General features: G+C 48.2%; 4 protein-coding genes; 2 read left to right on the top strand and 2 right to left on the bottom strand.

The window, feature by feature from the left end:
* Positions 1-265: 265 nt before the first annotated feature.
* FFUJ_12283 (related to GTPase-activating protein gyp10) lies at positions 266-1,624 on the bottom strand (the record flags this gene model as incomplete). XM_023581870.1 has 2 exons in its annotated part: positions 266-1,338; positions 1,396-1,624. 2 exons carry the CDS (start codon positions 1,622-1,624, stop codon positions 266-268), a joined length of 1,302 nt encoding a protein of 433 aa, XP_023434492.1.
* Positions 1,625-7,621: 5,997 nt separating this feature from the next.
* FFUJ_12282 (putative translation initiation factor FUN12-like protein) lies at positions 7,622-12,088 on the top strand (the record flags this gene model as incomplete). XM_023581869.1 has 5 exons in its annotated part: positions 7,622-7,852; positions 8,056-9,276; positions 9,329-9,738; positions 9,905-10,221; positions 10,275-12,088. The coding sequence occupies 5 exons, from the start codon at positions 7,622-7,624 to the stop codon at positions 12,086-12,088; spliced, it is 3,993 nt and encodes a 1,330-aa protein (XP_023434491.1).
* An 817-nt stretch (positions 12,089-12,905) lies between these two features.
* On the top strand, positions 12,906-16,264 carry FFUJ_12281 (putative translation initiation factor FUN12-like protein; the record flags this gene model as incomplete). XM_023581868.1 has 4 exons in its annotated part: positions 12,906-13,373; positions 13,455-13,949; positions 14,004-15,964; positions 16,018-16,264. 4 exons carry the CDS (start codon positions 12,906-12,908, stop codon positions 16,262-16,264), a joined length of 3,171 nt encoding a protein of 1,056 aa, XP_023434490.1.
* An 816-nt stretch (positions 16,265-17,080) lies between these two features.
* Positions 17,081-19,873, bottom strand: FFUJ_12280 (probable heat shock protein Hsp88; the record flags this gene model as incomplete). XM_023581867.1 has 5 exons in its annotated part: positions 17,081-17,362; positions 17,417-19,382; positions 19,491-19,522; positions 19,670-19,731; positions 19,861-19,873. The coding sequence occupies 5 exons, from the start codon at positions 19,871-19,873 to the stop codon at positions 17,081-17,083; spliced, it is 2,355 nt and encodes a 784-aa protein (XP_023435163.1).
* Between the last annotated feature and the right edge of the window lie 387 nt (positions 19,874-20,260).

Raw genomic sequence — 20,260 nt, 5'->3', positions numbered from 1 at the left:
TTGGGAAACAGGAGGGGTAATTCACGGGAGAATAGTGCATTCTCATGTCTTCCCTTGGGTGTAACTATGTGTATATTTCTTTCGCATGGCGTCTCGGTGAAATCATCTACTGGTCTTGTTGCTAAACAGAGCCTTGAACAAACAAAGTGTTATCTATGCCATTCTAGCGTGGGGTAAATCATTCCATCTGCCAACTTTTACAACCAATATGCCGCCCTTGAGCAATCTATCTGAGCAATTATCTTGCGGGTGGGGACTTTGGTGTCTATGGAGAGAAGAATGAGGCAATGCGATGGACGAGTATTGGATTGCGGCGAAGGTAGAAAGCCAGGGCTCCCACAACAAGAGCCATACCAACGGTCTTGGCTGGGCGGCGGTAACGCCAGAGGACCAACTTGATGTGATCCCACATTTCTTGCCAATGAAGTTCTTTGACCTGCTTCTCGAAAAGTTCTGAGCCCTCTTCCATGGTCTGTTTCGCACAGGTTTCGATATCCCGGGCCGTCTTTAGAGCACTAAAATTAGAGATGTGTCGCCAGTAGCTAAGAGTCTCAGGAGGATGCTGCCCAAAGAGGGCGGCTGATTTTATAATAAGCTCGTCCAGATCCATTTTTGTTGGGACTTTGCCCAAAATGACATGCAGCATATCAGGCTCGTCTATCTCGAAGATCTCATTTCGACGGTCAAGAATGATCTGCGCAAACACGTAGACTGTAAATACAGGCTCCCGGGCTAGGAAGACGTCGAACAATCTGGCGATGTCTTGATAGGTCTCGATGTTGTGGGCATACATGGTCAGGGTTCCCGCTAATGCATAGAAGGGCTCAACACCTGCAAGATGCCGTCGGAGCTTGGGATCAGCAGCATGAATAATGTCCGGCAGAAGACGGAGTTGAGCGGTAGTTGGCCCAAAATTGGGCAACATAAAGTCCCGTATCCTCAGGACGGATAGGCGCGCGAGAACACGAGCTCTCCATGTTGGTGCCAGCACCAGCAGTAGAACCTGAGAGATGTCGTGGTAGCCCTGGAAGTAGCACAGATAAGGGTAACGACGTAGGACCTCGGTGATGAGGGATGAGAGTTCTGACTTGCGGAGACTCAGCTCTGCGTCGGATTGGTCTGGCACTGCATTAGCTCTCGCCATGTCTTGGGGAGCAAGTAGGGATTGAGAAATACTGGCTGGGTAATAGATGAACGAGCGATTGACATCGAGCTGGACCTGATCCTCATCTCTATGGCGGGGTAATTGCTTCCATGCGTTGGATTCTTCTTGAGGCAATGCAAGATCAGGGTCATCCTTTTCGTCAGAGGGAGCATCAAGACCTAGTAAGATGGGCCCTGTGAGATGGTGTCAGTCAATGAAACGGGGTGTTTACACGGATGGTAACAACGAACATGCTTGTCTTCGCAATGCATCCGACAGGAATCCACCATGAGCTTCAGCTAGCGACCGGAGACGGCCAATGTCTCTCCATTCGCATGCTTTGATGATATCTGCAGCTTTAGGATGAGATAGCATGTCCGGTTCCTGCGATGTCTCTATGTTGGTGCTGGCAATGGTATTGCTGCTGGTGCGACTGAAAGACAAGGGCGACTTATTATCGCTATCCGTCGGATTGTCCATGACTGGCTCGATAGACAGAAAAAACAAGCAATCTGAAATGGGGGATGCAACGAAGCGAATCGATGAGAAGGGATAGTATCAGGTGGCGAGTCTTGCCATGGCCAAGGTTGAGGGAACCTACCAGCTCAGAAACAGAACAACTTGTTCTTGTTCCCTTGCTAGCTCCTGAAAAGCCTATTTGGTCAAGTTTATGACTCTTCTGCTATCTTGTTGCCGATGATGTTTGTGTCGCAAGGGACTTGTGGTGGGTGATTCGTGTCACTTGGTGGATGAAGATTATAGTGCAAGCGTAAGTCATGAGAGGTATGAGAGTTGCTTTGCTGATAGGACCGTAAGTAAAGTTGATCCCTGTTTGGATGACCCAAGGTCTGATTGATTCAGATTTGATACAGAGTCAGGGGCCATGTACCCACTCTAACCACCCTATCTTAGTGGGTACCTAGATTTGAAATCAGTGGCCCCACATCCACCATTCAGTTAAGGTACCTACCTACAGTGTATGGATAAAAGTTCCGATATATCCTGATTATACCTTAACTACTTTAATTATACCCTGCCATTTTACTCTATAATTAACTAAATAATATTTATTTAATTATAATAATATATATATAAATCTATAGAGAATTAAAAGGAGATTTTAGCTATATAGCTTAATACTTAATATAGTAGCTATTTATATAATAATATTTATTTAGTTAATTAGGTATTAATTTTATTATATTTTTAACTATATTATCTTTAATTTTAGTCTATAACTTCTTTATAGCTATAATTAATTAGCTAATTACTTTAGTAGACTTTAAATAAATAGTAATTTTAGGATATATTTTATATATCCTTTCCTTAAGGACTTTTTAGAGGTTTTTAATAGGGCTAAGGTTAGGACTATATAGAGGCCAGTTAGTAAGAAAGACTTCTCTTCTTTTTACTTAAAGATAGAACTAGTTTTAAACTTTTTAATAAGTAAATATATAGGTATTATTATATTAAAAAGTCTTTCTTTCCTTAATAAGGTTAGGAAGATAAAATTATAGATAGGATAAAATATACTAGCCTATTATTTTCCCCCTTTTAGATTTAGAATTCTCTAGAAGAGAGATAACTGTAAACAGTTTATTATAGTTAATTGCATTATAAAATATCTATAAATATCTTATAGACTATCTATAGGCTTAGACTTTATTTTTATAAAGTCTCTTGCCTTATAGTATTATTAAAAGAAGCTTTTAAAAAAGAAATCTTTAGACTTATAGTTTAATAAAATAACTATTTAGTATAATTACTATCTATATAGTTAATTATAACCTTATTAAAAAACTACTAACTATATTAAAATAACTTATCTTTATAATAGTATTTATTTATAAAAGATTTCCTTAATTAAATAACTTTTTTAATAAGAAATAGGCATTAAAGTATAAGTCTATATTATATTTTCTTATTAATAAGTTAATAATAAATTATCTTTAATAATACCTTTAGCTATACCTAACTTATAATATCTCTATATAAAATAAAAAAGTTATTTTTAATAAGTATTTTAATATAACTTTTATCCTAATTTAATAGCATTAAGGGTCTGCTAAAATATAGTTTATCTTTATATAACTTTTAGGCTTAATTACATTAAATAATCCTATATATTATATAATAACTTAGCCTTATACTATTTATAATATCTTTAATCTAAACTCCTAATTTATATATTATTATAAACTTTATTCTTTTATAAAGAGAATAATATATTTTTTGCCTTTATTAGGGTATTTTAATCTATTTAAATAATATAATAAAGTTATAGTGTTAATATTAATATTTTATTAAAAGCGGGGTTAGACCGGGAATGTATTAGAACTTTCGCTGGCCTACTATACCTAGGTAGGTAGGTTAGTAGTCTAGATAGTTGATAGCGGCGAGGGCAGCCAAGCCATACCTAGGTACTTACTTTTGGCACACTTGCTTCTCTATTCTATGTATGTTTTCATTCGAAGTCTTTTTGCTTCTTGGTTTAGCAATGTGGCTACGGCTTGCCATCACCATTATCATTCGTTCTGCTTATATCGCACATGGCTGTTCAGGCTCCTTGACAAACGTCACCTCCACACCCTGTGACCATGGACAATCAGACATCAAGCTTCAGTCTCGATCAGGTCAAGACATGGCACAGCGGACTGCTCATTGGATCGATTGTTTTGACAGTTTGGGGATGCAGTTGTCTACAGCCTTCACTCTTGACCTGAAGGGCTACCCATGCTATTCAACCCTTGACCTGGTTGGCGTTGCCATGCTGCTGCATTAATTTCCCGATGGCAAGTTTGGTGATGCTGGCGCTTGTGATGCTTATTTGTTATTTGTTATTTGTTATGGCCATGGACTGTCCGAGACGGTGAATGGCAAGTTCTGATTATCAACTAACAAAGACCCGAATACCTAGACATAGCAATTTTTGTATTATGGCCGCACTAGCAAATATCGTTTCTAGAGCTGCATTTGGTAATCAGTTCGGTAATCGTTTCTGTTTGCCATGTAGGGCCATCATTAACAGAGTGAAGATAGGTATGCACGGAACAGTCACCCGTTAGATGCTGGCCCTAGCATGGCCAAAGGGATCTGGAAGTCTCCGACAACGGCTTGGCGTAACTGACATGTCGTGTTCGAGGTACAAACCATTGTGAGCCACATTTTACAGGGCCGGCATGAAAACAACTTCCCCAGGAGCTACAGACAAAGACTGACTCGCGCGAGCTGTGATGGTCTCAAGACCAAAACCCAAACTTGAGTCTTCTGCTGTAGTAGTTGTCAGCTTGGAGCTTTCCCTAGCTCTGGAGTGGAGTTGATAATTGAAGTGTCCGGAGTACGGGTAGAAGTGTCGAATCTAGTGCCGTGGGGGAGAAAATGGAGTGGATCACAAATCCTGGCTCAGATCAGTCCCACTAGTACAGCTTTAGGTAAGTTTGGATTTTGAGAGCTGATGGCGACTAGCCTAGTAAGGTAGCTGGGGGAGCAAGAAGACTTTGGACATTTAGCTGCGATGATGAAATAAGCAAGTCTACAAGACCATTAAATTCATGCAAGACTTACCTAAATCTTTTCATCACTTAGAGCATATTGCAAGCTCCTATAATCCCCATGATAGGAGATCTGCAAATTGGGGTAGTAATTGCAGTTGGTGCCAGAGTGCCACGGGAAAGACTGTGGCTGGTTTAGAGATGGCAAAAGCCCAAGAATAGGTTCGTTCTCGAGATACACTCGAAGGTCCCCGAATGCTGAGACCTCTTTGTAGATCAAACGGCATTAATAAATAAAGAAAAGCACAAAGCCATTTGATTGATTGACTGGCTAAGCGTCATTGTGACTGAGTTCGTGCCCACTTGGTCCTTAGGCGACTAATTCAAGTCGGTGTGACCAAAAAGGCAGAAGGGCATACTCTGTGTCTCGTGTGAGGATGGATGGTGATGACAAAAGTAAAGGGACGGAAGCTGAGACACTTGGCTGGTCCAGGCTCGGCCTAATGGCTGCTGGAATTCCCACAATCGTTCTTCTGGATGATTTATTAATGATTTCGGGAATGTCAAGAGCCGCTCAGGGTGAGAATGTGATATGCCGTTGGTTGAATCGGAGCGAAGTCCCATGTACTAGACTAGGTTGTCTGTGGTCGGCCCAGCTCAAGAAGCTCAGCTAGAGCTAGCTTTCTTACTAGTCGATCGGTAGGAAATGACGAAGCTGACAAGAAAGATAGTCGAAATAGTGCATCCCCTAAATTCTAGTAGTTATCCGTGATTTCCTATACGTAGTACGTAATTCGGACAGCAACTTCCTCTAAGAATCGAACTGCAACACAACACAACGCAACGCAACACAAAGGCCGATGTGAGTAGACAGCCAACCACATGAGGTGTGGTTGGCACCCGTTTGACCTAAGAAGAGCCGCTCGAGTTACCGACCCCCTGGTTCTCGGTCGCCTCTTGCGGAGTTTTGGAGTGCTCAGGTGCTCATCAGAACCGAGCTGATGAGCCTTGGCCGACTACCAATTCTGCTGCATACCAAACTCCAGGGTCATGCTTCATGGATGCTTTCTCAAGAATGTGTGGCTGTCCTTGTGAAATAACAGGGATCGGCCGAAGTTCGAGGATTCTTCACCAGTCTGTCGAGATCAAAGGCTCTTCCCTGCGATGCCGGGTATCAGATCGTCATCATTGACGAAGATGGTACGTTATGCACAGGGATCTAGGGTTGAACATGTGCTGTATGTGTAGGTATATGTACGTAAGCACAAAAATGGGTTCTTCTTTGGCTGAATAGTAGTCGAGATTGGTTCTGGGAGAGGGATTATCAAACCTCCGTGGGGGTTCCACGAAGCAGTCCTCTACGGAGTGCTCAGGCGGAAGATTCTTCTCAATCGCAGTGAATGGAGGAGGCTCCAAGCACACCTACCTGTTGGTTGCACACTACGATACAGACTAAAGCAGACAGGTGGAAGGTAGGTAGGCACCTTACCGACTCAAGGTACTAGAGTTTTCATGGGAGTTACCTTGGACTACCTGGCCTTTATCACGGAGGCAATTGGTGTCCCAGGGCAATTCTGAGTAAGATACTATGGGCAATCTTACAATGTTGCTTGAAGTTGCTGGCCTGGTTCCATAGGTAGGTAGGTAGTATACGCAAGGTACCTTAGTACCTAGGGTGAAACCGGGTCGTCCAGCTATCATCACTCAAGGCAACTTGCAGGTGAACAAGGATTCATGGCGCGTCGAGCATCAGAATTTGACCTTTTTAGTGCTGGGGACAATGATTCTTTTGTGTCACTCGTTACACAGGGAATCTTGCAGGGACCCGACTGGCGCTAAAAATCTATCCGCCGCTCGAGATCTTTACGGCAGAAATGGAAGTGGAGGGCAATCAAGTGGAGTGGACCTCGGGCTTCCATGTCGCTTCTTAAACTTTGATTCCCGTGGAGCCTCACACGCCTCGCCTCGAATCTCTCTCTGTCCGACTCTCTATCTCCCTCTCAGACCAGTCTGATTCTTATACCGACTCCACGCCCATGGTGGCTCTCATTTCAATTCAAGTCCCGAGATTGATTCACCAATCCTTGGCTATAAGTGCCAATCACTGAACGAATAGGGCTTCTGTCTAACACGCTGCCCTGACCTGATCAATGATCGATCCATCCTTGGAACAACTCACGCCTCATTCTAATCTCCGCGGTGTCTCCAAAAACACGCACACACACACACAAACCTTCACAGCTCAATTTCTTCTTCTTCTTCTTCTCTCTCTTTTCTTTTTTTTTTTTTTTTACCTCACAAACAAGAATTGGTCGTCTCTCTATCACCCTTGATTGTTAGTTTCGCCGGTATCTTTTCCGAGCTCAAAATATTCGCGCTTTCGATAAATACTGCATCACAGATCGAGCCAGCTCACTTAGCCCTGTACGACTTCCTTAGCTTCTCTTCCACCCGCAGTCTTCTTCCACCTGGATTCCAACCTTCAGGTATCAGATACAAAAATTCCTTATATCGCAGCTAGCCCACTGCCTAATAGAGGTTGAGACTTTGTTCAAGCTTGTTCATCGACCCCCTCTTCCATGACACTCAGTCTTCTGCAGCTAAATCGTCATTGTCGAAACCAGGAAACTGCTGTTAGGCGTTAATCAGGCGGCCTCACATTGGTGTTGGACCGTCGCGCATCTTTCCCCACTGGACAAACGCCAGCACCAACAACAACAGACCAACATTGTACAGCACAGTCAGTACATGCAGTAGCGAGGCACCTGGCGTTTGAGTCCGTTCAATGCTTGCTTTCTCGATAATCTGGCCCCCCTCACCTGATTGTACTTCGACTCGGCATATTAGCTATCACTGAAACGTCACCAATGTCCTGCGTGATATCCTTCGCTTCATCGTTTTGACAGCCTCCTGCAACCATCACTCCCGCCATTGGGACATCATCCGCCACCTATAACTCAATTTCTAATGCCATGAAGCGGACAGAATGGCTTTTCAGAGCAGCGTTCTTAGAGATGGCGAGTGGGTGACGCAGACCGTTAACTTTCAAGATGCTTTGAACGCTTCTTCGACCACACCCAAAGCTGCCTCAGATCCAAGTCTCAAGGCACCTGAGTGTGGAATACTCTCTAGGACTGTCGTTGAGAGCCCTGTCGTTCATTGGATCCTCCCAGTTTGCTTACGATTGCGCTCTCACAACGACATCGCATTCATTGGCGTAAGTCTGCTGTTTCTTCCACAACCTTCGTATCCAAGCCCCATATGCTGGCGTCATCCCTGGCTGTGGCCATTTAGACTGTGATTTGAGATGCTACGGAATCACGCCTTTTCTGGATTACTTGTCCATAAATGTCGGAGCTTGAGCTTGATGTTGTTCCTCAATGCCTTGTCTAAATGCTGAGTTGTTGCTAACTAGCCTAGGATCGCTTCGTCCAAATCAGCGAACTCCGCGATGACGGACAAGTGCATGAGGTTATACGAAAAGCTGACTTTGGTACACGAATCCGAAATGCGATAGTTCTAGGAGGTCCGCCCAAGGGAGACATCCCTGACGCAGCCGCTGCTTCAACCAAGACCGAAGGCGCTGATGTTCCTATGAAAGATGTCGCAGAGGCGAGCGAAGCCAAAGAAGCCAAAGAAGCCAGCGAAGCCAGCGAAGGCGAAGAAGGAAAAGTGGCCAAAGGGGCCAAGGGGGCCAAAGAGGCCAAAGAGGCCAAAGAAAAGCGTGCACTACCACCACAGCTACTGGTCCTAATGCTCGAGACTGGTGATGCTGTTTTTCTCTTCATTCAAGAACTTTTCGATGGGACACTGCGCTTTGAAACTACCACGTTTGAGAGCCCCAGAAATCTACAGTTCTTGGGGTATCACCTGTCCATTGACCCCTCGTCGCGATATATGTCTGCTGGATCCGCTGAAGGTGGATTCATTGTCTACGAGCTGGAGTCGCTGTCCCATATGAAATCTCAATATGAGGACGGCGGATCCTTGAAGCCTGTCAAGTCTACCCGCGTTCGAATAACGCAGGGCGTCATACACAAAATGGAGTTCTTATATCCACGACCGGAGGACGATTACCATATCATTCTCCTATTGATCATTGTTAGACGTGAAGTGAGTAAGCAGGCTCACGTGTCTCGCATGGTCGTCTACGACTGGGAGCTTGGCGATGAACTTACCGCAGTATTTCGGTCAGAGAAAGGGACACCACTGCCAAAAGAGCACCGAATGCCTCTCATGATCATTCCCCTCAAAGTCAATACTGCCTTCTTAGCAGTTTCAGAACACTCGATTGGCATAGTAAAGAACGCATTCACAGGGCAGACGTCGTTCGATACCTTGGAAACACACTCCCCTCAACAGACTAAGTTGCATCATGGAGCTGCCGAACCGCTCTGGACCACCTGGGCGAGACCTTTTAGGATTAACATATACCTGGAGAAGATGGATGTCATTTATCTGGCTCGCGAAGATGGCGTTATTGCACATATTGAGATCGATTCGCGAGATCTAGTTCCAACAGTTATGACTCTCGGAACCATCAGCACCAACATCACAACCGCTTTCACTACAGCTTATGATGTCTTCTCGGATGTTTTGATAACTGGCGGCGACTCTGGTCCAGGTGGAATCTGGAAGGTGGTTCGCATTGTCTCTTTGTATCTTGGCCTCAGCTAACATCCGATTTGCGCAGCTTATCCCTCGCAAAGATCCCCAACAAGTCAGCATCATTCCCAATTGGTCTCCTGTGGTCGATTTGGTCACGACAGATACCAATATCTCCTGGAGGAGTAATAGCAGGAGGAAAGATCTTTCGACGAAACGCAAGGTATCATCAAACTCAAGACCGAAGTCGGATCGCATCTTCTGCACGTCCGGCCGTGGGCCCCGGTCGAGTTTGACAGAATTGAGATGGGGCATTCAGGCACGGATCGGCCTTGAGTTCGACCATGACCAACATGTCCGCCAGTCCTGGATGTTCCCAGTTGAGGCTCAAGGAGAGCGAGGCTTCTACGTAATTTTGTCACTGCCGCATTCTACTGATGTCCTTCACTTCCCCGCTGATCTCAGCAATGCGAATGCTCTGTCGCCAGAGGCCTGTCCGTTCGATACATCGTCGCGAACAATCTCGGCATGTCAGACAGAACAGACCGTGATAATTCAAGTCAGTGAGACCTCCACGTGTCTTGTTACACCTACACAGAGGCGAGTATTGACAATCCTGAATTCATTCTCTTTGATTCTGCGACAGCAGCTAATAGAAGTCTAGCTCACGCTACAATCATGGTGAAGTCTGTGGAAACCCTCTATTGCTAGCTGAACATGCGTGCTGCACAGATGATATTGTAGTGATATCCTCAAATGGCGCAAGCGCTTCCCAACTTGATGTATTGCTGGTTGACCAAATGAATCTGAAGCACTCAACGTCCATTAATGCCAAAGGAGAAATAACTTGCATTGGTCTTTTCAAGACGTCAGCACAGACCTACATCATTGCAGGTTCTGTTACGGAAGGGTTGCCACTCTTGACTATATACTCGCTGGCTGGCCTTGAAATTAGCAGCAACGCCCCTCAGCCAGACCTTGGTAAGTCTGATGTTGGCTATCGATAAAGAATGAGTTTGCTGAAGTACTCGCAGTTACTCCTGACCAAAAAGGCCACTCTCATATGGAAGCATATACAAGTGTGCTAGCCATCCATGATACCGCTGAGAAGGTCATCTTGGTGCTTGGCACGAGAAGCGGTCATCTTGTGACGATCCTGATACCAGGAGAGGATATTGCGCATTACTCACTTTCAATTGAACAGATTGGCATTTCACCAACCAATGTATTCCCGGCATCTAGCCTCTTTGATGGAAAGCAGGCCTTTTTCACATGCTGTGACAACAGCCTATCCATTATGACGGACTTTTCACCAAAGGGTAGTAGATTCAAGACCAAGACCCGAATCTGGGCAACCGACTCGAACGAACCTTCAATGTCATCACCCCCCGTTCATGCAGCCTTTGGCCTCCAAGGCAGCCTTTCTGGATACGAACGCCATATGTCCCTGATGTTACTATCCGGGACACGAGTTCTTCTCGTTGATATATGGCCGCATGTTGGACCTGTTCCTCGCAACATTCTTCTCGGCGGAACACCGATGCGCGTCATCTATTCTCAGACCTGGAAGGTCTTGGTGGTTGCACACTTGAAGGATGATCGCCCGACACTCTCCTTTATCGATCCCGAAAGTGGTGCGAATGTCGCAACGGCAGCTAACAAGGATAAGCAGCCGTCCGATTTTATTTCCGGCCTAGGACATCTTGGCGACAGGATATTTGGTCTCTATGAGTGGACCTATGTCAAAGATGGGAAACATTTTCCCTTCATCATCGTAACCACTCAACATGGTCGACTGATGATTGTGTCTGTGACAGCGGTCAAGCCTGAGAGCGACGATTGCCCGACAAGAAAACTACAGTTCTGGACCCGATATAAGAAGAAGGGTTTCGCCGAGCCTATTTACACAGTCGTTGGAGACGATGTGGGTCTTCTATTTTGTGTTGGAAAGGTTCTTCACTGGGAAGTCCTGGACCTCGCGGAGAAAAAGCTCAAACCTATGAAGCAGTTCAGGCTGGATTCTCCAGCCACAACCCTGCGTGTGGAAGGCACAAAAGTCTGCGTCTTGACTGCCCAACACTCCCTTCAGGTCATTGACCTGAACGTGGAATCGGAAAGCAGTGACCCTTCTATTATCCACAGCGACCGAGTGACTCGGTTTACGGGGCATGTGATAGAGATGGGAGACTCTGAAGAAGAGCCAGGTAAGTGGCCAGTGAGTCTTATATCCACGGCGCAAGCAGGGTTTGCAGGAGTTTGGATCCCATGGAGTCAACGCCATAAAGAGTTCGAGGTTGTCGTCGCAGGGCTTTTGCCGACATCTATCAGAAGATTCCGCAAGGGCCACACTCGGCCTTTCTGGTCGGCTGTTGACCGCCAAAAACGGTACAATACTTTGTTTAGCACGGCGGATCAGGCAGACATACTGGGAGTGTCTATTGATGGTTCACTGCACCAATTTTCATTGATAGGTTTGGATCTTTGGCGGTTCCTCAGATTGATACAGAACTTGGCATACCAGGACAAGGAGATTTGCCCCTTCGTCCGGAACAGTTACTCGTCCGGGGCCAGCGATCTGGGGATGGATCTGGATCCAGAGCTCGAGCCCCGGCGTGCCCGGGAGATGATGCATATCGATGGTGACTTATTGCAACGTTGCCTTGATATGAGTGCGCTGGAAAAGCTGGTGTTGATTGGGGACGGGATTGATTTGTTTTGCGAGTATTTGGACGGGATTGACGATGGCATATATACCGAAGGTTTCCGAGAGACTGGCTCTCAAGGACGAAAGAAGTACATTGAGCTGGGCTATGAGATTCTCGAGTATGTTCTTGCTCTAGCAATCTGAGTTGGGAACATGTCGAATCACGTGGAAGGGCATTTAATATGGTATAGATAAAATAACGACTCTTGACAGTAATAATCAGATTTGTGAGTCAGATCATGACTAAATTTGACTTCTGCCTACAACGTCAGGTCATCTTATGCTCAAGGCTTGAGGCTTCATCTCATCAAGTTTGCGCGTTGGTGAAGGCTTACATAATATGGCACATTCACAAAATAATCATGATTCCGGGGGTTTTTGTCATTGCCCCGCACTAACTAGACTGAGCATCTGAGGTCGGCTTGAATTACCTGTTGCCAAACGTTGTGACTTTTTTGAGAGGGGCAGACGGAGCAGACCAAAATTTAATGAGTGACAAGTGCGTGCGAGACAGACATGTCGTACGCCTTTTAGAGACTGGACATGTCACGAGAACAATATTTAAGAGTCTAAAGATTCGCCACCGAAAAGAAAGCCCTGGAGTACGGATACAGTGGTTGCCCGCAGCATTGCCCCGCCTAAATTGGTAGCCCAACCCACCTACTCGCACGCTTCAACCTGGCCTGACCATATAGTCTAGGCGTGCGTTCGATCCTCTCTGCCTTGCTTGCTTGATAGTGTGTGTGCGCGTGCGTGCTTGAGAGAGTGACCGAGACCACGGAAATTTAGTCAGTAGGTTGCCTCGTTCGTCTGGCACAGTTTTGTAACGTTATCTTTTTTTGGGCTTTGGTACTTTGTTTCCGCCTAGGTTGCCCCCAAAAATTCCATAAATAAGGAACGTTTAGCCCCGCCAACCTTGACGACTGTATCTCGAGTTTCACCCAACAAGACAACCGCCGAGATGCCGCCCAAGAAGAAGGGAAACAAGAAGAACCAGCAGGACGATTGGGAGGCCGAGCTGGGCGAGAGTATTGCCCCGCCTGCCAATGCCAACGGTACCGATGGCGACGCCAACCCCAACGACGACGACGATGATGGCGGTGCCGGTGGCCTGATGGCTACTCTGCGCAAGAACAAGGAGAAGCGCAAGAAGAAGGGTATCGTCGAGCCTGAACCCGAACCCGAATCTGAGGCCCCAGCTGCCCAAGAGCCCCCCGCCCAAGCCCCCGTCGAGGCCAACATCGACGATGAGTTTGCTCTACCCGAGAAGAAGGGCAAGGGTGGCAAGCAGAACAAGCAAGCTGCCAAGAAGCCCGAGCCTTCTGCTGCTGCTGCTGCTGACGATGCCGCCGATGGTGGCCGTATTCTGACCAAGGCCGAGAAGGAGAAGCTCAAGAAGGAGCGTGAGAAGCAGCGAAAGAAGGAGCAGGTACGTTACAGCTACACCATGGATATAGCATGGTTCTATTCTACCTAAATACAGCCTGCTAACAACCCGACCCCGCGATAGGCCGCTGCGAAGAAGAAGGGTGGCGCTGCACCAAAGGCTGCCCCTGAGGTGGAGGAGAAGCAGGAGATTGCCCCTGTTGAGGCTGCTCCCGCTCCTGAGCCCGCCGCGGGAGGCAAGAAGAAGAAGCTCCCTGCCCATCTTGCTCTGCTCCAGAAGCAGCAGGAGGAACTCAAGCGCCAACGAGAAGAAGCTGCCAAAGCCGAAGCGGAAGCGAAGGCCCAGGCTGAAGAAGACGAGCGCCTAGCTGCTGAGGAAGAAAAGCGACGCGAGGAGGCCAAGGCCATCAAGAAACAGAAGGAGAGGGAGAGAATCGAGCAACTCAAGAAGGAGGGCAAGTATCTCACAAAGGCCCAAAAGGAAGAGAAGGCCCGAAATGAGCGAAAGCTTCAGCAGATGCTGGCTGCCGGTATTCAAGTTGGACCTGCAGGCGAGCCCAGTGAGAAGAAGTCCAAGCCTGCGGACAACAGGAGAAAGAAGGGCCGCGCCCAACAAAAGGTATACCTTGTGATAAAAGACATCGAGAGATCAGGATTCGCTAACCCCAGGCAGATCGATGAGGAGAAGGCTCTCGCAGAAGCTGCTGAGCGAGCTCGACAAGAAGCTGAGAAGGCTTTGAAGGAAGCTGAAGAGAAGGCTGCCCGTGAGAAGGCCGAGGCCGAGGCCAAGGCTGCTGCCGAAAAGAAGGGTGCCGAGAGTGATGTGGAGGATGATTGGGAGGCTGCTGCTGCTTCTGATGACGATGTCAAGGACAGCTGGGATGCCGATTCTGACGATGAGGCCGAAAAGGCCAACGGCACATCGGAAGCGAAGGCTGAAGAAGAGTCTGGAGACGAATCCGAGGAGGAGTCTTCCGATGATGAGGCTGCCACAGCTGCACAGTTGGCGGAGGAGAAGCGGAAGCGAGAGGCTGCTGAGCGTCGTGAAAAGGCTCACCAGGCCGCCCTTGCTGCCCGATCCAAGGATAACCTGCGATCGCCTATTTGCTGTATTCTGGGCCACGTCGATACTGGAAAGACAAAGCTCCTGGACAAGGTCCGTCAAACTAATGTCCAAGAAGGTGAAGCTGGTGGTATTACACAACAGATCGGTGCCACGTACTTCCCTGTTGAAGCCATCCGACAAAAGACGGCTGTTGTCAACCCTGACGGCAAGTTCGAGTTCAAGGTCCCCGGTCTTCTCATCATCGACACACCTGGTCACGAGTCCTTCTCTAACCTCCGATCTCGTGGTTCTTCGCTCTGTAACATTGCCATTTTGGTCGTCGATATCATGCACGGTCTCGAGCCCCAGACACTCGAGTCTATGCGCATGCTGAGAGAGCGCAAGACTCCATTCATCGTCGCCCTCAACAAGATCGATCGTCTCTACGGCTGGAAGCAGGTTGCCAACAACGGTTTCCAGGACAGTTTGGCTCTCCAGAGCAAGGCTGTCCGCAACGAATTTGAGACCCGCCTCGAAAAGACCAAGATTGCCTTCGCTGAGCAGGGTTTCAACTCCGAGCTCTTCTACGAGAACAAATCCATGTCAAAGTACGTCTCGCTTGTGCCCACTTCGGCACACACTGGCGAGGGTGTCCCTGACATGTTGAAGCTCATTGTCCAGCTCACTCAAGAGCGTATGGTTGGCTCTCTCATGTATCTCTCTGAGGTCCAGGCCACTGTGCTCGAAGTTAAGGCTATTGAGGGTTTCGGTATGACCATCGATGTAGTCCTGTCCAACGGTATCTTGCGAGAAGGTGATCGCATTGTGCTGTGCGGTACAGAAGGGGCTATCAAGACAAATATCAGAGCACTGCTTACACCAGCACCCATGAAGGAATTGCGTCTCAAGTCCGCCTATGTACACAATAAGGAGGTTAAGGCTGCCCTAGGTGTCAAGATCAGCGCCCCTGGTCTAGAGGGTGCCATCGCTGGCTCACGCCTGATGGTTGTTGGTCCCGATGACGACGAAGACGATATTGAGGATGAGGTTGAGTCCGATCTTGCTGTCCTCTTCAACCGTGTCGAGAAAACTGGTCGCGGTGTCAGTGTCCAAGCGTCGACTCTTGGTTCGCTCGAGGCTCTGCTCGATTTCCTCAAGGACTGCAAGATTCCCGTTGCCAATGTTGGTATCGGCCCCGTTTACAAGCGTGATGTCCTGCAGTGCGGTGTTATGTTGGAGAAGGCACCAGAGTATGCCATCATGCTCTGTTTCGATGTCAAGGTCGACAAGGAAGCACAGCAGTATGCAGAGGACAATGGCATCAAGATCTTTACAGCTGATATTATTTATCATCTGTTCGATGCCTTCACCAAGCATATGGACGAGCAACTCGAGAAGAAGAAGGAAGAGTCCAAGATGCTTGCTGTCTTCCCTTGTGTACTGAAGCCCGTCAAGGTCTTCAACAAGAACGACCCCATTGTTATTGGCGTTGATGTCACTGAGGGTCAGCTCCGAATCAACTGTCCTGTCGCCGCTGTCAGGAATAACCCTACAACCGGTGCCAAGGAGATCGTCAAACTGGGCAGAGTGTATGTTTCTAGATCCTCTCCTCCCTCAAGAACCCCTATTAACAGTCTTATAGTACATCAATTGAGCGAGAGCACAAGCAAATTCCCGTGTGTAAGCGAAAGGAGCCTTCTGTCGCTATCAAGATCGAGATGGGTGGCAACCAGCCCATGTACGGCCGCCATCTGGAAGAAGACGAGACCCTTTATAGTTTGATATCTCGAGCCAGTATCGACACCCTCAAGGAATACTACAGAAAGGAGGTCAGCAACGATGAGTGGCAGCTCATCATCAAGCTCAAGCCCTTATTCGACATTTCATAAGTAGCCAAGATTACAAAAAGTTAAGAACATGGGTGGTGTGAAGCTTCTACCTCATCAATCGCGCCGGGAGCTTGGCTATATCCTGTCCTGGAGGCGAAACTCAATGTTTCGATAACATGCTGACAGGACATCAGGTTGCAGCCAGTTCCCTTTGCGTGGAGAACAGTTCGAGAAATACAATGCATATCAAAAAGAAGAGAATAGGAAAAGAAATTGCATCAACTTGTTTGGAGGAATTGTGTACGGTGTTGATTTACATTTTTGGGCAGTAAAAAAAGATTGAAGAGACGTGAGTTGAAGGGCAAGGGACACCCTCAAGGCAACGTAGTCGTATAGAGTAGGGCTCTTTATTAACGAGGGCTGAAATGACTGAATCTCATGTTTGCTGTTGCTACGTCACGAGTGTGAACTGGATCAACGTCACCTGCTAGGTATTCAGTCCTATATGCCCTCAGCCGACGCTCGCTTCCAACTCATCACGATAACACACTTGAATAGTGACGGAAGAAACTGAACCAAACTGGAGTGTATGGATCCTAACTACTAACTTAAAAGTAAAAAAGTGGTCTAACGTTCGGGTTACATATCCGTCATGATGATCCGGGCCCCTTTCTTCCAACAAAACAAACAAAGCCGTTTGCAACCATATCGCATGTTCTATTTCTCCTTCTCCCAAACCCGGTGCCCTTTCTTTTTTCAACATCCGTAATCTTTTTAAGCGTCATTCATCTCATCGCATATCATGCAAGCATCACACACGCAGAGCCGACCGAGCATGCATCTGCAGTGTTGAAATTCCCTCCCTTTATTTATAATTTACTGCGGGTCGGCAGAGCCCTCGGTCTCCTGTTGCGGAGCGTCGGCATCCTTCATCTCTTGGTCGGCATTGACTTTCTCGGCTTCCGCAGCCTTGCGAGCATCCTCCTCAGCCTTCTTCGCAGCCCGTTCGGCCTCGGCTTTCTCCAGAGCGGCTTGTCGTTCCGCCTCGACTTTCTCAAAGTGACGCTGGACAATGGGACCAGCCATGGCGCGGATCTCGTCAATCTTGGCGACATACACACCCTTTGTGGTATCATCACCCTCCTCGTACAGCCAATCCTAGAATTGCTATTAGTATGAATCTTCGAGCTATCAGGGAACTTGTGAACATACCTCTGTGGCCTCAAGCTTGGCCTTGATGGTCTGCTTCTCCTCTTCGCTGGCAAACTCAGAGTACTGCTCGTCGAGCTTGGCACGGAGGTCGTAGATGTAAGCCTCGAGCTCGTTCTTCTTCTCCTCGGTATCGGCAACAAGCTTGTCCTCCATAACCATGGCAGCCTCCTTCTCGAGAAGGCTGGCCTTGGTGGAGTCGTCAAGAGAGGCACTGCCTGTGGAGATGGGCAGGTCACCCTTGCGGACCTGCTTCTTCACCTTGCGAGTCTTCTTGGGGGCATCCTTATCGGTCTCCATGGCCTTTTGGGAAACGAATGTTAGCGATCGGGGTTCATAATTCGATTCTTCTAAATGTTCTGGAACAGCGAAAGCGGGACGAGACGAGTCGATTTCTTCATCATCATCGAGTCGCGGGCGCTTTGCAGGATATGCTCGGCTATCATCTCCAACGGATGCGGACGATGAAGAGGCCGAGTCCTGATCTTGGACATGGGGGGAATCATTGGGCGCCATAAACGGCTCGGACAAACTCACATCGGGATCCTCGTTAACCTCCTCCTCAACCTCCTCCTCCTCGACGTAGTAACCAGTCTCGACGTTCAGGACGCCGTGGATGTTGACACGGGCCTTGAGTTTGCAAATCATGAAGTCGTCCTTACCATCGGCCTTGACGTTCTTGACAGAGAAACGGCCAATCCAGGGGTTAGTCTTGCCGGGGAGTAGCTCAGGCTGGGCGTATCGGGCCTCGAGATCGAAGGGCTGTTTTCGATAGAAAGTAAGGATCTTGGTCGAGGGCATGACGTTGCCCTTGTTGAAGACAGTCAGGCTGGTGTCCTCGTCAGGAATATCGGGGGCCTTCTCCCAGGCGAACTCGATGGGGTAGCTGATGATGTCCTGGACAGAGAAGTCTCGGACACGGAAGACAGGGGAGAGAATGGCACAGCTGAAGGCAGAACCACGGGCAAGAGCCTCGTCGGCGTTAAGAGTAAACGAGAGAGGCTTTCCAAAGAACTCCTGAATGCGCTCCTTAAGAGCGGGGACACGGGAACCACCACCAACGACCTCGATAACATCGATATCGTCCTTGGTGAGCTTAGCCTGGGCAAGGGCCTCCTCGAGGGGAAGGTGGGTTCGGGCAAGGAGAGGCTCGATCATGGCCTCGAACTCCTGGCGAGTGATCATGGCAGAAGCATCAATGTCGTTCATGAGAGACTCAATGTTGACAGGAGCTTGTTGGTTGGCAGAGAGAATCTTCTTGGTCTTCTCAGCGGCGGCGATGGTACGGGCAAGGGCACGGCCGTGGGTCATGATGTCGACCTTGTATTTGCCCTTGAACTCCTTGGCGAGGTGGTCAACCAGAGCCCGATCGAAGTCACGACCACCGAAGTCCTTGTCCCAGGTTGTGGCCTTGACAGCGAGCTCACCTTTCTTGAACTCAACAATGGAGACAGTGTAGCTGCTGTGGCCGATATCGACGAAGCAGACACGGCGGGGAGCCTCCTCAGGGGCAGGCAGGTCGAGCTTTGTGATGCCCCAGCCAAGAGCGGCGGCTGTGCCGTCGTTGATGAGACGGAGAACACGGAGTCCAGCAATCTCGGCAGCGTCGATAAGAGCACGGCGCTGGACATCAGTGAACCAAGGAGGGACACTCAGGCAGACGTCTTGAACAGGCAGCTTGAGCTCGGCTCCAGCGGTCTGCTTGATCTTGCTCAAGTACATAGCGACCAGCTGAGTGGCTGTGAACTTCTCCTTCTTGCCCAGGTAGTTGATTTCAGCACCGACCTGGCCATTGCAGTCGGCCAGAGGAGCGGTCACATATTGCTGCTCAATCTGAATATCGGGGTCGTTGAATTGTCGGCCAGCAAGACGCTTGAGGGAGCTGACAGTGTTCTTGAGGTTGGAGATTTCCTGGGTCTTGGCGGCCTCTCCAAGGTAACGAGACTTGGGTCCGAATCCTACTAGGGAACTTGGGAATAGAATTGTCAGTATATATGTGTCTGATAAAGGAATGTTGTGGAGGGTTATTTGGCCGCACGCGACAAGCAACGGGGTCAAACAAGAGGTATAAACATACGGAGTTGCTCGGTTTGAAACTTCATTGGTGACCTGTACAAGACAAACGAAGTCAGTTATGGGGAGCCCTTGCAGTTGTCCATCAATCCCGTGAGAAGTGTAGGGGCGACGAGGAAGAAGGTATGGAGGGGCAGGGCAGTCGACTGGGATAGATGGCGGGGGTTATGAGGGTTTACGCACAACATCGACACCGCGGTTTCGAGCAACGGCGATGACAGTCTTGAGGGTTCCGAAATCGATACCTATACAAAGGAAAGCGATCAGTCAGTTTTGGTGTTGTTCAAAGTTGGGTTGTTCCTTGTGAGGAATAGCGATTGGCCGAGCACCGCCAGCAAGAAAAAAAAAGTGAGTACTCGGAGGGCGTCACTTACCAACGACACTCATGATTTCGACGGGTGGGGTTTGCCCCGAGACACGGTATTAAAGTAGAAAGAGGAAGGGGGATGTAAAGTTGAGCGATGCGCGGGAAAGCTCAAAAGAGAAGAAGGAAAGCGATCACAAAAAGGCGGGAGATAGAGGGAGGATCGTGAGAATGGATAAGATAGAAAGAGTATGGAGGGGAAGAGTAAAGGTTGGTAGGGTATGAATGGCTAAGGCAAGGTTGGTTTGGTTGGGCGGCGGTTGTTTATGGCCTGGCCTGGTCCGCTGGCGCTGGGTCAATTTTTTTTTGGTGGAGGGGCAGCGAATGGGGGATCCTGTTCAACGGGCTGCACTGTACTGAAATTTTCAATGGTTCAGTAGCTACAGGGAAGTGCCACTGTATCCAGTACC

The sequence above is a fragment of the Fusarium fujikuroi genome, chromosome FFUJ_chr08, assembly GCF_900079805.1.
Source record: "Fusarium fujikuroi IMI 58289 draft genome, chromosome FFUJ_chr08".
NCBI classification, from domain to species: domain Eukaryota; kingdom Fungi; phylum Ascomycota; class Sordariomycetes; order Hypocreales; family Nectriaceae; genus Fusarium; species Fusarium fujikuroi.
Note: the sequence above shows the minus strand (reverse complement) of the source record. Positions and strands in the feature narration are given on the sequence as shown.